Here is a 16,237-nt window from a genome sequence, read left to right as displayed (position 1 = left end):
CTGATGTCTGGGAGAGAGTGGTCTCTGATATAGCGTGCATTGTTCATTTCAGTGGATCTGTACTGCCTTCCAGACTTAGAAATGAACGCATATTTCCACAGATCTGTACTTCTCCTCACACTGACAGAGGAAAGCTACAAGTCAGATACATCTCCCACATTTGAGCCAGGAGATATGAGAGCCCTGTCTCCCGTGATCAGACAGGCACTGATGGCTCTTACATCTGAACCCCTTACTGCCAGGTAGTGGATTTCTTGTCACACACAATCATAGAATTTAGAAAGAGACACAGCCTGTCAGGTCCCATCTAGACATTCTCGTACAATAGAAGCTGAACGATGCATATAGAATCCACAGAAAACAAAAACAGCCTAAAAAAGGCAGTGAGTCTTCATGAAAGGCAGAAACAATTTAAAACAATTGATGAAACAAGATGCAGGTAAAACCATTTTTAACATAAAACAGTCACCAAAGCGATTCCGAAATCTACAATTTCCTCATGAAATGGAACATGCCGTACCACTTAAATTATATGGCAGCATGAAACAAATTCCCAGCACAAATCACTGCCTCACAGAAATGTGAGAGAAATGGTCTCACAGGGTACATCTACACTGCCATTTAACATGTAATTGCAGTGTGGGTAGGTATACCCACGCTAGCTTTAATCTAGCTATCCCAGGGAACAAAATGAAGATGCGGTACCACCAGCTAGCTGCCTGACTGCAAACCTGCCAGGGACCTAGGTTTGTGTGTGGGTTGGTAGTCCACACCGGGGTACACTTCTTTACTGCTGCTGTTAACACACCAGCTAGTTTAAAGCTAGCATAGGTATGCCTACCTGGGCTACTGTTACACCCTAAATTGCAGTGAAGGTGTACCCCAGGAAAAGAGCCCAGGTAGCAGCATCTATAGAAATGGAACGGCCGTCCCAGGAAGCATCCACGAGTCAGGAAGACTCCAGCCCTACATTGTGTTTTCCAACAAGTTCCCTAAATCCCAAACCCCAAATGTAGCTTGGCAATGACTTAGTCATAGGTAACTAATGACCCCATTAGTGCTATGTAGAAGTGGAGGCAATGCCTCCTTCTTGCTGGGGAACTTGTTCCTCCTTTCTCCTGAGAGAAAAGTGTCCCAAATGACTGTTGCTGATAGATTTCAAGCTGCAAACAAGGAGCTCCTAATAGCCATTTCCAGCAACTTTTAAACACGCACCAGCCACATCCTCCTCAACCCCACTAACCCAGCAGAAATTGAGGAACAAGAACAGCACAGTCAATCCCCAAAGCCCCCCCTTCCTGGGCAGGCAAAGTACATGATGCTTCTCTTCACTCACTGATATTTGTTACCCCACAATAAATGTGTCTAAACCATTCAAGCTAATTGTCTTTTAAGATGGTGGATACACACAAGCTAAATAATTACACATCAATAATTAATACAATTTAATCGTTAATCATGACTGCCACCATCATGCTCTCTTTTGTCCCCTAACAACTCATTGCTGGTAAATAGTCATTTCTTTATCTCAATTTATTACATGGTGAAGCCTGATTAAAAGATGCCCCAGTATGTCCACATTTCTGATGGGATAGCATGGAAGAGATGCGGTCTCACTGGGGACAAATACAACTGAAAGCACAAGTATTTTTCTGTTCTCTCATGCCATGTTCTCTAGGGCAATGGCTGGCAGGTACCTAGGGAGCAGTAAGAAGCAGCTTTTGAATCAGGTTTCTTGCATAGTGCTGAGAATCTCAGATGGATGGAAAGAGGCGGGTGGTGGGGGTGTAGCAAGTTCTTGGGAGATCAGAGACTACAGCTGTGTGTTCTGTCTGTAACACGGGTTCAGAAACTTTGGGTCTGGAACCAGAGGAAACAGAAGAGTTTGTTCCTCCCTGTTAATTCTGTTTACGATGAGAATGGCTGGCCATGATTTCTATAGGATAGCACTTGGAGAGGGCGCGGGGGGTTGTACACAGAACATGCTGGGGCATGGTATTTCCCACCCTGCAATGTAAGACTTGTGGTGTCCTGATCTGAGGGATTCTGCATTAAATGCCAGTGTCCCATGAGGCAGTTGTGGTTTGTTTTAGAAATTGCAGTGCCCTTTCCTAATTGAGTCTCTGTCTCCCACTCTGCAGGCCTATCTGAGCAGTGGCATTTCAGTGAGGATGTGCTCAGAGATTCTGGGCATCTGGATTTTCTCTCCTAGGGAGAACAGTTACCAGCTTGAATGTCTCTCTTTTTCATAGAGGTGAAGCACAAACAGTTCTGACAAGAGGGGAAGCATTTGAAAGGGATCTTAACCTCTTCAAGTGTCCCTCAGGGAAACCCATCCTACCATCAAAGCGAGACGTGTCACAGGCATTTCTTTATCAAATTATCTGACCTGATGTTAAAAATAAGCCCTTCCCCTGTCTTCAAAGTAAGATGTCAAGGAGCCATCAAGGCAACATCAGAGATGGAGGTGTTGGGCTGGACAGCTGTTCCCTGTCACCTGTGTTTCTTACAAACCAATTGATCTTTTAAATCATCTGAGCTTGTAACAGCTAGATTCCCCTTTTCTGTGTGACGTTTGCAATGTCTGTCGCATAAAGATTGAACCATTGAACCATTTCCTGGAAGAATTGATCTGCTTCTATCCAGACTTAAGACTTGTAAACAGGGCACTTAACTCTGAAGTCCTATCAAGATGGTAGAATGTTCAGAGTCTGTAGTTGGGGTTTACTCTTCTCTCCACTGACTGCTGAATCAAACCCCAGTTTTGAAAAGAGATTTTGTAATAGGAATGAGTATTGTTTAGGGAATTGCAACTCTCCTTACCAGGTATGGGGAAGAAAACAGGTCTCTTAAAAGATCCACCCTTCAGAGCCCACTCAACTCTGCCTGTGTTTCTTCATTAACATTGCACAAAGCCTAAAGTCTTTCTCTGCTTAGCATATATGGAACTAGATTTTCCACTTCCTACGTTTATGAATGGGCATGGGAATTGTTACTGAAATGGTAAGAACTCTGGCAGGAGATGCATTGTGCCTGCTGCTGTACACTTGCTGGTATGCTGGAAAACATTACCCTAGTTGGCTGTATGTCAAGAATGGCAGCTGTCTGCACTTGTATCTTTCTGCGTTGGGCTAATGTTGTATGTAGCCAACTGTGCTAGCTCAGAACCATGCCCTGTTGGTAGCCTGGAACAGAGGAGGCTCACTGGGATTTTGGTTAGCTCCTGGGGTGCATCTGACCATTTACTGTGGCCAGCGGTGATCCCAGGAACAAGGCTGTCCTGTAAAACACCTGGCTTTCTGCACAAGCCAGATTATGATCTCAGTGTACTCACCTCACCTGGCTTCTGTGGCCACTGTTAATATCGAAACTGAACTTAATTAAACTGCGTCAGAGTTGTCTGTGTGAGAAATATGCCTCTCCCTGGGAACTTCCAGATCATTGTGTGCAGCAGATTGGGCCGATCCATTTTCAGTGAAAGCTTCTTTGTCTGGACTTGTTAGAGAGACTCCACTGTCCTGCTCAGCTTTGGTGGATCTGTGCAGTGTTGCAGACCACCTGGCTGTTGGTCTGTGCTGTGTCTAGAACTAACACAAGGCTAGTGAGGTGTAGAACCCAGTGTCAGTAGTGTGCTGAGCCCCAGTTGTAAACGCAGAAACTGATGGGCAGCTCCAAAGGAGAGTTTCATTGTCCACAAGCAATACACAGACTTAAGGGCCAAATTTTCACAGGTGTTTAGGCACCTAAAGATGCAAATAAATGCCTATTGGAATTGACAAAGTGTCTAAGCACTTTTTTCAATGGGAGTCAGGCACCTAACCTACTTAGGGATTTTGTAAATCCCACTAGATATGTGTCTGCATCTTTGTGCACATAAGTACCTTTGTAAATGTGGCCCTAAGTTTCTAGCATCTTATAGGCCAGCTGTGGTTCTGAATAAGGGATTTACTTTTTTATGCCAAGTTCTGGAAGAACTTGAACTATTGCTTCTGTTAGATGTACAGCAAGGGAGAAAGCTTCTGAAGCACGTAGCTGCTCCCCATCTCTGACACTTAAGCAGCAATACCTGTATAAAGATGGTGACAATATTACCAACTCATCCAGTGAGTCTCTGGAAACAGAGCAAGTACCCTGCTCTTCAATGAAGGAACATTAGAGTGCTCTAAAGACAAGCTCTGTGCTGTTTCTTCCTGGGCCCCCCTCTGTGCTTAGATATTGGGCTTGCATGGCTTGATTCACAAATGAACAGTTGATTCTTCCACGTGTCTGAGATGAATCGGACCCTCTGAGTGGATAAGGCTGACAGGTGGTTAATTGTCACATGGAGGTGGCACGTAAGGAACATTTTTAACCATATCTTTGTTAAAAGGCTGATGTTTCTTTTATAACTCTCTCTCGACATGTGCTGAGTGGGGGCGGGTAGAGACTGGGGGGGGGAGGGTGCTGAAAGCCTTTATCTTCATTTCTGCCATCACCTAGTGTTTATTACCCAGTGATAGACAGACGCAGGAAAGCTGCCAATCAAACCCACGTTCACTGCATTTCAATTGCCCTTCATTTCAGATTTCAGTATTGTGAAATCTACATCTTTGTAGAAAAAGGTCGTTTTGCTCATGGTGATGACAAGCCCAAGACTCTTGGGTACCTGCTCCAGTCACTTGTGATTCCACCAAACAAAGGAAGCTCCAGAAATCAGAACAATCTGTCAAGTGACTGGTGAGAACCATTTCCTGGAAGAATTGATCTGCCTCTATCCAGACTTAAGACTTGTAAACAGGGAATTGTCATTAAGTGGGTGTGTTTCTTGTGGGGTCCCCTAGGGGTCAGTTCTTGGGCCTATGCTATTTAACATTTTTATCAGTGACCTAGAAGAAGACATAAAATCATCACTGATAGTTTTCAGGTAACACAAAAATTGGGGAAGTACAAGTCACTGATACAGAGTGATCTGGATTGCTTAGTAACCTGGGAGCAAACAAACTATGTGTTTTTAATACAACTAAATGGAAATATATACATCTAGGAACAAAGAATGTAGGCCATGCTTACAGGATGGAGAACTCTATCCTGGGATGCAGTGACTCTGAAAAAGATTTTTGGGCTTATGGTGGATAATCAGCTAAACATGAGCCCCCAGTGAGATGCTATAGTTGGAAGGACTAATGTAATCCTTGACTGCATAAATGGGAGTTATGAGTAGGAGTTCACCTTGAATGGTCCCTTGAAATATGTGTTAACAACTTATGCTAAACAGTTCCACCTTGTATTTAGCAGTGACACTATGAGTTAGTTTCCTGGACCTGAAGAGGAGCTCTGTGTAAGATCAATAGCTTGTCTCTCTCACCAACAGAAGATGGGCCAATAAGATATTGCCTCCCCCACCTTGTCTCTCTAAGAGAAAAGAGGTTATTGTACCTCTGCATTTGGCACTGGTGTGATCACTGCAGGAATGCTGTGTCAAGTTCTGGTGTCCACAGTTCAAGAAGGATGTTGTTTAATTTGAGAAGATTCATAGAAGAGCCATGAGAATGATTAAAGGATTAGAAAACCTGCCTTATAGGATAGACTCCAGGAGCTCAATCTATTTGTCTTAACAAAGAGGAGGATAAGGTGACTTAATTACTATATAAGTACCTACATGGGGAACAAATATTTGAAAATGAGTTTTTTAATCTAGCAGAGAAAATTATAACATGAGCCAATGGCTGGACATTGAAGCTGGACAAATTCAGACCGGAAATAAGGTGTAACTTTTTAACAGTGAGGGTAATTAACCACTGGAACAATTTACCCAGGTTTGTGGTGGATTCTCCATCACTGGCAATTTTTAAATCAAGACTAGCTGTTTTCTTAAAGCTATGCTTTTGGAATTATTTTGGGGAAATTCTCTGGCCTGTGTTATGTGGGATGTTAAACTAGATGATCACAATAGCCCCTTCTGTCCTTCGAATCTATGAAAGAAGCTGAAGTGTTCTTAGGGTATGTCTACACAGGGAAAAAAGACCCGCATCATGGCCGCAGCTGGCTCAGGTCAGCTGACTTTGGCTGTGGGGCTAAAAATTACTGTGTAGACGGTTGGGCTGAAGCCTGAGCCCCTCCACCCTGGCAGGGTCCCAGAACTTGGGCTCCAGACTGAGCCCAAGCCCAGACATTTACACAGCAGTCTTTTCAGCTTGGAGCCCACGCTCTGCAAGCCTGAGTCAACTGACCTTTCCAGCCCCAGATTTTTTTAATCCCTGTGTGGATGTTCCTTCAGTATCTCCAGGCTGCGCCAGAGCTTAAGAGACAGCAGCACCTTCCTGGGTCAGTACCTGGTTTGGCAAAGCCAGCAGTGAGAGCAAGTCCCAGATGCTTTTCATTGTTCAGAAACTGCTGAGTAATGGGAGAGGGGTTTTTAGCTTTCTTCCTAAATTGTTCACCTTTCTGACTCCTCGTCCATTGGAGAGACCAACTGAAATAGTTGGGGCAGTGCTGTGTGGGCCCTGGGTAATGAGGGGCACACATGAAAGTATATTCTCCCCCTACTTCTCCCTTTTTACTGAGAGTCCAAGATTTGCTTTCTCTTAATTGTCTTTATTGTAGGATGGTGCATGTAAGTGTGAAATTTCTGGCTGGATTTGAGAGACAAAACTGAATGACATTGATTACATGTAACTAGATGTAATTTAATAATTACACTTCTCAATTACATAATTACTGTAAATGTAGATAATTGCTTAATGAAAGCATGTAAATTTGCAGAATAGACATTATGTGGGGTGAACCGCTTTGGATCCGAAGTGGCCAGAACCCTTTTGCCCATGGACATCCATACACAGCAGACCCTTTCTAGGTTTGGTGCCTTTGCCCACTCCTCTCTGCTATGGATGAGATTTTCTAGTTTAGGCTATCTGTGGCGGTAACACCCATCTATTGTGTTAGCTTCTGCCAGACTCTGTGTGTGTTTGTGTAGAAGGCTGCCATGTGGGTGAAGGGGCACAGGGCTGCTTTTACCCTTTCTTGGAACAACAGAGAAGGATCTGCTTTTTACCCCTTGAAAGAGAGTCTGGCACCTCCAGGAAAAAAAGAGCAAAGGGGTAATGGACACCATTATCCTTTTGGAAAGGGCTCTGGGCAGAACCAGAAGGTCTCGAAAATTTCAGGAAACATTTGCCAGTGGCTTGCTGTCGCTCAGTGTTTGTAGCAATGGATACAACTGTGTCACAAAGCCAACAAACAGATACGTTGCCATTTTTACTGAGGGGGAAATAGCATCTGTACAGTATGCCAGGCCTAGAAGTGTACAAGGTTAAGAACACTGGAAAGGTTTGTTATCCCAGGGGTTGAGAGTGCAGCTGATAGCCAGGGCTTTGTGGACAGAAGTGTGCTCCCACTTTCATACACTCACTCACTCACATGGACACACTCATCAGCGTTCATGTCGTGCTCCCCATCACTGCCCAGGCCAGTGAAGCTAATAATCAAACCAGTGAACCGATTTCGGTGGTGAATCCTGATCATCTTGAGGTATGTTGCGCATACACTAAAAAGATGACTTACTCATACAAAGTGGTGCATGGATTTGGGAAGGGAGACTGCTGTTTGTGGCATTACTAGGGGGCTTGTTAGGTTTCTCTTTGGGAGCCAAAGGGCATGTAAAGATCCTCCTCACAAGCCAGGAAAGGCTTATGTCTTACTGCAGCTAGGCTGCTACAAGAGTAGGTGTCCTGCGTGGTATGTCTGCTTCCTTTACTATCTGCAGTATTTCTGTAGAAGAGAAACCATTTTGTGACCAAGTCTTATATGGCAATTACTGTAACCTAATCATGATAGTTTCTGTTACTTCTCCCACCCTGCTGGTTCCATCACTGTGCCTTTTGTACAAAGACTTCAGTTTCCTTTTCTTCTCTCCTTGCACAGTGGCCGCACCAGAGGAAGCTGCAGTTACATGCTCAAGGCAGGCTTGAAAACAGCAGACCTAGGAGTATGGAGTTTAAACTTGCCGATCTGTCTCCCGTTCCCTTCCCCAGATATGGACTTGCTGATGGGTATTAACTCTCAGGTGCAGGATAGTTTTAGTAGCATACTGAACATCATTTACCATCAGGGTTCTCAGAGGAGCCCTGTGCATTTGGGGGGGATATAGAGGGAAAGCACTAGGCATTTATACAGTGATAGAAAAGGTTCTCAATTCTGCTTTCCAAGCAGTCTGAGTGTGTGTCTGAAAGAGGCAGATAGAGAGGCCAAGGGGAGCACAGTGGAGGGCTGTTAGTCGCTGGAGGCCTGTCGTAGCTGAGTACACAATATATAGCTCTGACTGACTGCTCTGAAATCTCATCCTGGACATATTTTCAGAGTTTTCACTGGAACCACAAACCATGGCTTAGGACAGTTTATCTGTATAAAGGGGACCAGCAGCCCCTTTTTCAGTGTCTTCCTCTTTGTTCGTCAGGATTGTTCTTGAGTTTGCTCTTTGCCCTTGTTCTCACCTCTCTTATTTGTAGACAGAGCATAAGCATTGCTCAGTGTGTTTTCAGACCATCTTTATTTTGCTGCCCTGAGCTTTCTGCTAGGATTTGATAAGGGAGGAGCGAAGGGAGAATGAAAGAATCTAGGAAGCTTAGCCTGATCACCTTGCATGCCATTGTGCCAACTGGTGCCTAGCAAACTCCCACCCATCTGCCAGGGCAGTTGGTATGTCTGGCACAAATCAAAATCTGAATTGTTCAAGAAATTTCATCTCGTCTAATATGGCTGCTGCAGCATCCTGTGCAGACTTTCTGGGAGAACTTGGCTACTAACAGTCTAATGTTTTCATCATTAGTGCCAAGAATGCTCCAGCTAAACAAATTCCCTTAAAGTCTGGGGTCTGCATTCTCCCTCATTCTATTTGGCTTGTCTTCCTTTCCATGACCAAATTCTTTTAACTTGGGCTTTTGTCTGTGTGTGCGCCTGTGTCTCCACAGCACTAGGCCTGCTTGCATTTGAAGGTAGTGGCATTGTCTATGCAGGAATATGAAATATGTGATTATTCCCAACCCTTCAAATACATTGTTGCTGTGTGGGTACTGACTCTCTTCTCCTCCACCTCCCCAGAAGTTGAGTGCAATCCCACTGAGCTACTCCATTGTGATGTGCCAGGGTGATTCCTTTGTTTCAAACCAGTGTGCTTAGAAGTTTATTTTCTGGCCACATCTCTTCTAGGTATGAGTTTCCAGGGCATTCTCTTAACTGAATGCTCTGGGGCATTGTCTGAGCTTTCTGATAGGGCTTGCTGGAGTTGGGAATGGCACCTAGCTCCAGCAAGGGGGAATATAAGTTTCTGGCTGCCTCTGTGGCAGTAGGTATGGCCAGCCAGAACAGAGCTACAGAGAGAAGAGAACTATGCCGACAGCTATGTTGAGCCTCTTTCCCCCGTGCCAGCCAGAGATCAGAGTGAATTAAGAAATAGGAGGTGGTTTTCTAAGTTTTCTAAGTTTCTCTTAGTGCTGAGGCTGAGGCATATCCAATAAAACGTGACTTTACCAAAGAACCACCTCTGTGAGGCTACAACACTATACACGGGTGTCATTTTAAAGGGCCAGGAGGGACACACATGTGACTCAACTGCATAAGTCAGTCCGTAATAGACATGGCAGGATTACATTTTTGTTGGTAAATGTCGATGAACGTCCATGTCACCATATACCCACACAATGAAAAAATATTTCCATCGATGATGATCTAAGTTTACAGATAGACAAAGTAAGAAAAATGCTGCTTGAGAACTTCAGTTTGATTTAAGGATATGTACTCTGTATATTTAGACATGTGATGTTAATCCCCTCTTCTCCCAATTTCACTCAACTGTGAACTTTTAAATGAATAAAAATCTAACGAAAACCCTTATGAATAAACATTGATATCCTGCATGAAAATTATATTAAAAAAATTGAATTCTGCCCAGCCTAGTCATCAAGTTCACCTGCATTTTAGCATAATGAGCACTGTGCTATTTATATAGCACCATAACTTTATATCGGGCTTGAGAGAGAGATTCTCTGCCCAGAAAAGCTTACACCTACCTGAGACAAACATGGCACATAAAATTAATAGGAAAGGCAAAGGGAAGGCAAGCTCATGGACTAAGACAAGGGGATCATATGTGTTTGCTATTCTGTGACTGCTTGGAACATACCATCTTTCTGTCCTGTCCTCTCTCTGATCTCTCCTTTGTGGGAGTGACGAGACTCTTCCCTCCTCCCACCCCCCCACCCTGCCCCAGGATCAGCTCAAATATTGGCTCCTTGATTTCTCATAAATATATGTCCTGTTAATAGGGATAGATATTATAGTCAAACAGTCCCTTCAGGGATGGGAAGTAAGAGTGGGAATGGGGAATACAAAGGCGGATATTCATATAGGACAAATTAATTCTGATGAGAGCCATTTTAAAGGCCATAGTTTTTTGTTCCTTAGCATACATTTGCCTGCTTTCCAAATTGCATAGAAATTTGGGAGCTAATGACATGCACCTTGTGATGGTGTCAATAAATTAAGATAAATCTGAAATGAATAGATGAGAGTAGGTAGGAATAAATGAAACCTCCTTTGTGTTTGGGTAAATATTTGGTGGTAACCATCTTCCGTCCCCAGAATGTGATGCAAGGATGGTTGTGGCTTTTTCTCCATTTCCTCTGCTCAGAGGTTTGTGAGTTGTTACCATTTCTGTAAATGTTGCTTCGTTACTTTTGTTTAGGAAACCAGAGGCCTTTGTGCATTGGGCACTGAAAATGTTTGTTGATTCATCTCCTATATTGTGATTTTCAGATAATCTGTTAGGGAAAGCAAAGATGTCCAGTTGCTAATTGTTTTCTCCTTCCCTCCAGGGGCTGTGATTGGAGATGGACAGTCAGCTGTAGCCAGCAACATTGCCAATACCACCTACCGGCTCCAGTGGTGGGACTTCACCAAGTTTGACCTGCCTGAAATCAGCAATGGTAAGCTGGGAAGGGAACTAATGCCTCCTTGCAGGTCCCCCCTACCCACTGAGCCCCATTAGCACCAGAATTCCTAGGAATTCCCAAAGGTCCAGTCCAAGCACACTGGATTTCCTGATGTGATTGTCACTTCAACTGGAGCCATTAAATAATTAGCAAGTTTGTTGGAATCATGTAGGGTGCTCTTACCGCTCTGTTTTGCCCACGTACACCTTGTTGACTTCATCTAGGGTTCTTTGGGTGGATCAGTTTCTGTGGGTATCTCCTCAAATCAGTGAACATTCTCATAAGTGCAGGAGAGCTGCATGGAGTGGAAGGGCTGACTGGGTGGTATTCTGGCAGCACCCAGCTGCATTAGAGTTTGGAGTAAGCACTTGGTCTCTTGCATACCATACTAACACGTGGTTGGAATTGTAACTATAGCTTCCAATGACCCTTGGGATTTATGGTGTTTGGGATCTCAAAGGGAGCCGCATCCAGCTTTCTTGCTGGAGGTGAAGGATGAAAACCTTATCACTGGACTTCTCTCTCTCTCTCTCTCTCTCTCCTCCCCACCTACTTACCCATGAAACAACTGAGTTGTAGATCAGTGTTTCTCAACCTTTTTGATACCAGGGACCAGTTGCTGCCTTCCTAAACTGTGTCAGGGAGATCTTAGGGGCCGGCACCAGTCCACGGACTGGTCATTGAGAAACGCTGTTGTAGTGTATTTCTGTGCAGCAGAGTGCAGCCTTCAGTGACTTGATGGTGCTTGGGAGGGGCATGGATTCTTTTTTAAGGAGCCTTCTTCTTTCACAGTTAAGTATGTGGAGCCTATCCCAGGAATAAAGGCAGCTACTGTATATGTAGGGATAAGAGTGCTGGTGGTCCCATGCGTAGAGGGAGAGTTGCACTGCTTCCTTTTCTCTGTCTCTGTTGCCCCTCCCCTGGAAATCCATAGGGTGGTGTTTCAAGGGTTACACCCTTGCTGGAAATGAGGCCCATTTCTAAAAGTTGGTTCTTAATGTTGCATGGAAAAAGGTAATTAAATGCAATCTTGTTTGTCTGAGGGGCATTGTATCTTTTGGAGAGTAGCAGGTAGCATCTTCTCAGATGATGTGAGCACTGTACCAGATGTCAGTGATTCGATTAATTTGTAGTACTAATTAGGTTTTTTCACCTGAGAAGCAGACCTGTGCCCAAGGGCAGGTCTCTGCCATGTTGACCACAAGAAGTGTTCCCTCCCTAGTCAGAGACCCTGGCACAAGGATAAAGCTGCGATCAGAGAGGAGGAAACATTGCTGCTGGTTTAAAATCCTCTGGGCTTCTCCACTTGCTTTTAATGCATTTGAAAAGTGTTTCAGCTGCTAATAACTCTTCTAGGCTCATCCGGTTGCCCTGGAGCAGGCTGCTGTTAAATTTTTGTGTAGGGTGTTGGTTTATAATTTATGGAGTCCCAGAGAAAGGCAGAACCATCTGCTCCTCGAGGCATCAATATTTCAAACTCCTCCCTCTCCCCTGCTAGGATACTTCCATTCAGAGATCATTTATAACTAGCAGATTATTGGACTCAAATATTTCTGTCTTCTGTTGCCATCATGCCCATCCTCTGTCTGTCTGCAGCCTCGGTCCCTGCTGCAAGCCTGTGCTGTGCCCATCTGGTTCCCCACTCTGGCTAGCCAGAACCTGGCTCCAGGCTTCCTTACCTTCATTTATTTGAATTTTACAATGTTTAGGTATTTAGTTCTCCCTTTCCTTCCCACTCACTCGCTGCACGTATCTCTGGCACTTTGTACATCTTACAACAATGGTTTGCAACCTGTGGTTCATGGACCCCTGCTCTTGTTGGTTCATTGGCCAGAATTACTCCAGAGCTGCACTTGAAACCTGAGACCTTATACTGGGGCACAGAGGAAAGAGAACAGCACTGGGAGCCAGTAACTCCTGAGGTTATGATTGTCTGTTACTGAACCCTGATGTATGGGGCCCTACCAAATTCACAGTCCATTTTGTTCAGTTTAACGGTCCTAAGATTTTAAAAATCATAAATTTTATGACTTCATCCATTTAAATCTGAAATTTCACAGTGTTGTAATTGTAGGGATCCTGACCCAAAAAGAAGTTGCAGGGGGCGGGGGTCGCAAGGTTATTGTACGGGGTGGGAGGTTGCGGTACTGCTACCCTTACTTCTGTGCTGCTGCTGGCAACGGCACTGCCTTCACAGCTGGGCAGCTGGAGAGCAGCAGCTGCTGGCCGGGAGCCCAGCTCTGAAGGCAGAGCTGCTGCCAGAACAGCACAGAAGTACAGATGGCATGGTATGGTATTGCCACTTTTACTTCTGTGTTGCTGCCTGCAGAGCTGAACCCTCAGTCAGCAGCCACCACTCTCTGGCCATCTAGCTCTGCAGGCAGCAGCGCAGAAGTAAGGGTGGCATGGTATGGTGTTGCGTTTCTTACTTCTGGGCTGCTGCTGGCATGGCGCTGCTTTCAGAGCTGGGTGCCCGGCCCACAGTTGCTGCTCTCCAGCCGCCCCGCTGTGAAAGCAGAGCAGAAGGGTGTCAATACCGTGACCCTTGCCCCTAAAATAACCTTGTGACCCCACTGCAACTCCCTGTTGGGTCAGGATCCCCAATTTGAGAAACGCTGGTCTTCCCTGTGCAAAAAAATGTAAAGTCATGTTAATGGGGACTACAGGGACAGAAATCAAAATGGAAGAAGAGAAACTGCAGAAGGTGGACTATATTACGTATCTGGAAGTACCATCAGCCAAGATGGTACTAGTTCCAAGGAAATGAGAATCTGAAAGGGAAACGCTGCATTTGGAAGACTCAGAAACATCTGGCAACTCAAAAACATCTTCCTCAAGACAAAACTGAACGTGTACAAAGCAAATGTTATCGCCATCACAACATATAGCAGTGAGACATGGCAACTTACCAAGAAAGATAAGCAAAAGCTGGATGCATTTCATTAGAAATGTCTGAGAAGAATATTGGGAATAAGATATGGAGATAGGAAGATGAATAAAGAAGTCAGAAAAATTACTGGAAAAGGCACCCTCACAAATAACTAACCAAATACCGCCCTTGAATGAAAGCCAGGAAACGCAAGAAGAGGAAGACCGCGAATAACATGGAAACGAACAATTGTGAATGACATCAAGCACCTCAGCATGAAATGGGAAGATTTGAAGAGAAGGGCACTTGACAGGCAAGGATGGCAAACATGAGTAGGCCAATCTGCAGCAAAGTGTGGGATGGTCTAAGGTCTCCCCTGTGAAATCTGTATAGTATAGGGTAAAAGTGCACAAAAGACCAGATTTCATGGTGGGGAGACCAGATTTCACGGCGCATGATGCATTTTTCATGGCCTTGAATTTGGTAGGGCCCTATTGATGTGACCTTGAACAGTTCCTTTCCCCTCGCTTTCACTTCTTTGCCAAGGTGTTGATTGATCACACAAGTTACATCAATTTACCCAAAATTAACTTGCAAACAGTATCTCTGTGGGACATACTTTTATATCTCTTGAAGCCCACTATATTGCGTTAACTTGTACCTATAAATTTCCTGACAGACTCTAAAGCAATATGAGGAGGGATTAAATCGAAGTAAGCATGTCCACGCAGGGTTTTGGAGTTTTTATCTTTGCCTTTGTCTATATGCAAGCTTCCACCATGTTCATTAGAAATGTGTTTTTCAACTGGTTTTAGTGAAACTGATCAAAGTTTGTGTGAAAATACTTGTATTTCGGTTTGAGTTGCTTGGTTCAGTTTAAGTTAATTTTTGGGGTTTTTTTTGCAGGATTAAGCTAAATCAAAAAGATTATTTTAAACCCATAGAAGAGCATCTACATATAGACTTACACTGGTGTCCCTAAGACTATGTCTACATTAGAGAGCTGACAGCAGCACAGCTGTACTGATGCAACTGTGCTGCTGTAAGATCTCCTGTGTAGCCACTCTATGCCAACAGGAGAGAGCTCTCCCATCGACATAATTAAACCATCCCCAGTGAGCAGTGGTAGCTACATCAGTGGGAGAAGCCCTCCCCCTCCCCCCCCCCGACATAGGTCTCTCCGCACGGGTGCTTATGTTGGTGTAACTTACGTCGCTCAACGGTGTGTTTTTATACCCAAGTGACATGAGTTTTGTGACAGAAGTAATAGTGTAGACATCACCTAAATCAGTTTAATTGAACTGGTGCGCCTTGAAGTAGACAGGCCTACCTCCTCTTCTGCTGTGTTTCTGTATTTTTAGTGCATCCACCACTATAAACTCTAGGCGTTAAGTGCAAAAATAAGAATGGCACCACACCTTGTTTCAGCTGCTGTTGTATTAGGAGTGTCGGTGAGAAACCTCTCCAGGCTGTTTCCCCCTTACTAATGGTGTCAGACCTGCCTGTCATGGAATGGCCTGTAACCTAATTACATTGAACTGTGATCTTGTTAGTACTTGAATGGGACACCTTCAAGGAATATCCAGATGGTGCAGAGGTAATATAAGGCATTCTGTAGGAGTGTTCTTTCCTTTGTGTCAGTACTGAACCCAGTGCCCTGTCGTGGTGCTGGGGGTATTGTGCTATCGGAGATGCCATCTTTCACATGAGAGATGACTCTGGAAGAGGATGTCATTAACAAAATGCGGTTAGATAAAACGTTCTTCGTTCAACTGTTTCCCAATGCATAGACAGCTATCCTAACACTTAAGGCATGGAATTCATGGGACGATGCCATGAATCAAGCCAGGCTTCAGAATTCATCTCAACAGCAGGTCTTACTAAATGCTGAGGGTGGGTGTGGGAGATAATGTGAGACACACACTCACACTCTCTCTCTCTCTCTTTCTCTCTCGAGAAGCCTCGGACAGTACAGAGATTGGCACCAAATAGACAGCTAGAGTAAAGACTGTAAAATCCCATCTCATTCCCTACTGATTTGTCTTTTTTTCCATTTTGCTAATAAGCTTTTATTTCTTCTCTCCCTCCTCCCACCTTTTGTTTTTAATGACTCCAAAATGAACACTACTCTTTGTTTTCCTTGTGGCAGAGCTATGATTGTTAAGGTTAAGATTTAGTCACAGTTATTTTTAGCAAAAGTCACAGACAGGTCGTGGGCAATAAACAAAAATTCATGGAAGCCCTCAACTTGTCCATGACTTACTATAAATAACCAGGGGGAAGAGGGGCTGACTGCTTGGGGGAACTGACAGCCCAAGCCCCAGTCATAGCCTCTGGGGTAGGGAAGGTCAGCTTCAGCTGTGTCTGCTAGTGGGGAGGGTAGTGGGATGACCGCGCTGGGGGT

At 44.4% G+C, this 16,237-nt stretch overlaps 1 protein-coding gene across 5 annotated transcripts in view; it reads left to right on the top strand.

Annotated features, from left to right (window-relative positions):
• The window catches only part of AMBRA1 (autophagy and beclin 1 regulator 1), a 197,241-nt gene that overhangs the window by 110,332 nt on the left and 70,672 nt on the right, over positions 1-16,237 (top strand). For all 5 annotated transcript variants that reach the window (XR_012159410.1, XM_073348168.1, XM_073348167.1 and 2 more), the window contains one exon: positions 10,848-10,958. Coding sequence is in view for 4 of the 5 variants with exons in the window: in XM_073348168.1 (XP_073204269.1) it covers positions 10,848-10,958 (111 nt within the window). In the remaining variant the exon portion in view is untranslated. The remainder of the gene's footprint in view (positions 1-10,847; positions 10,959-16,237) is intronic.

Source organism: Lepidochelys kempii, chromosome 6 (assembly GCF_965140265.1).
Source record: "Lepidochelys kempii isolate rLepKem1 chromosome 6, rLepKem1.hap2, whole genome shotgun sequence".
Taxonomy (NCBI): Eukaryota; Metazoa; Chordata; order Testudines; family Cheloniidae; genus Lepidochelys; species Lepidochelys kempii.
Note: the sequence above shows the minus strand (reverse complement) of the source record. Positions and strands in the feature narration are given on the sequence as shown.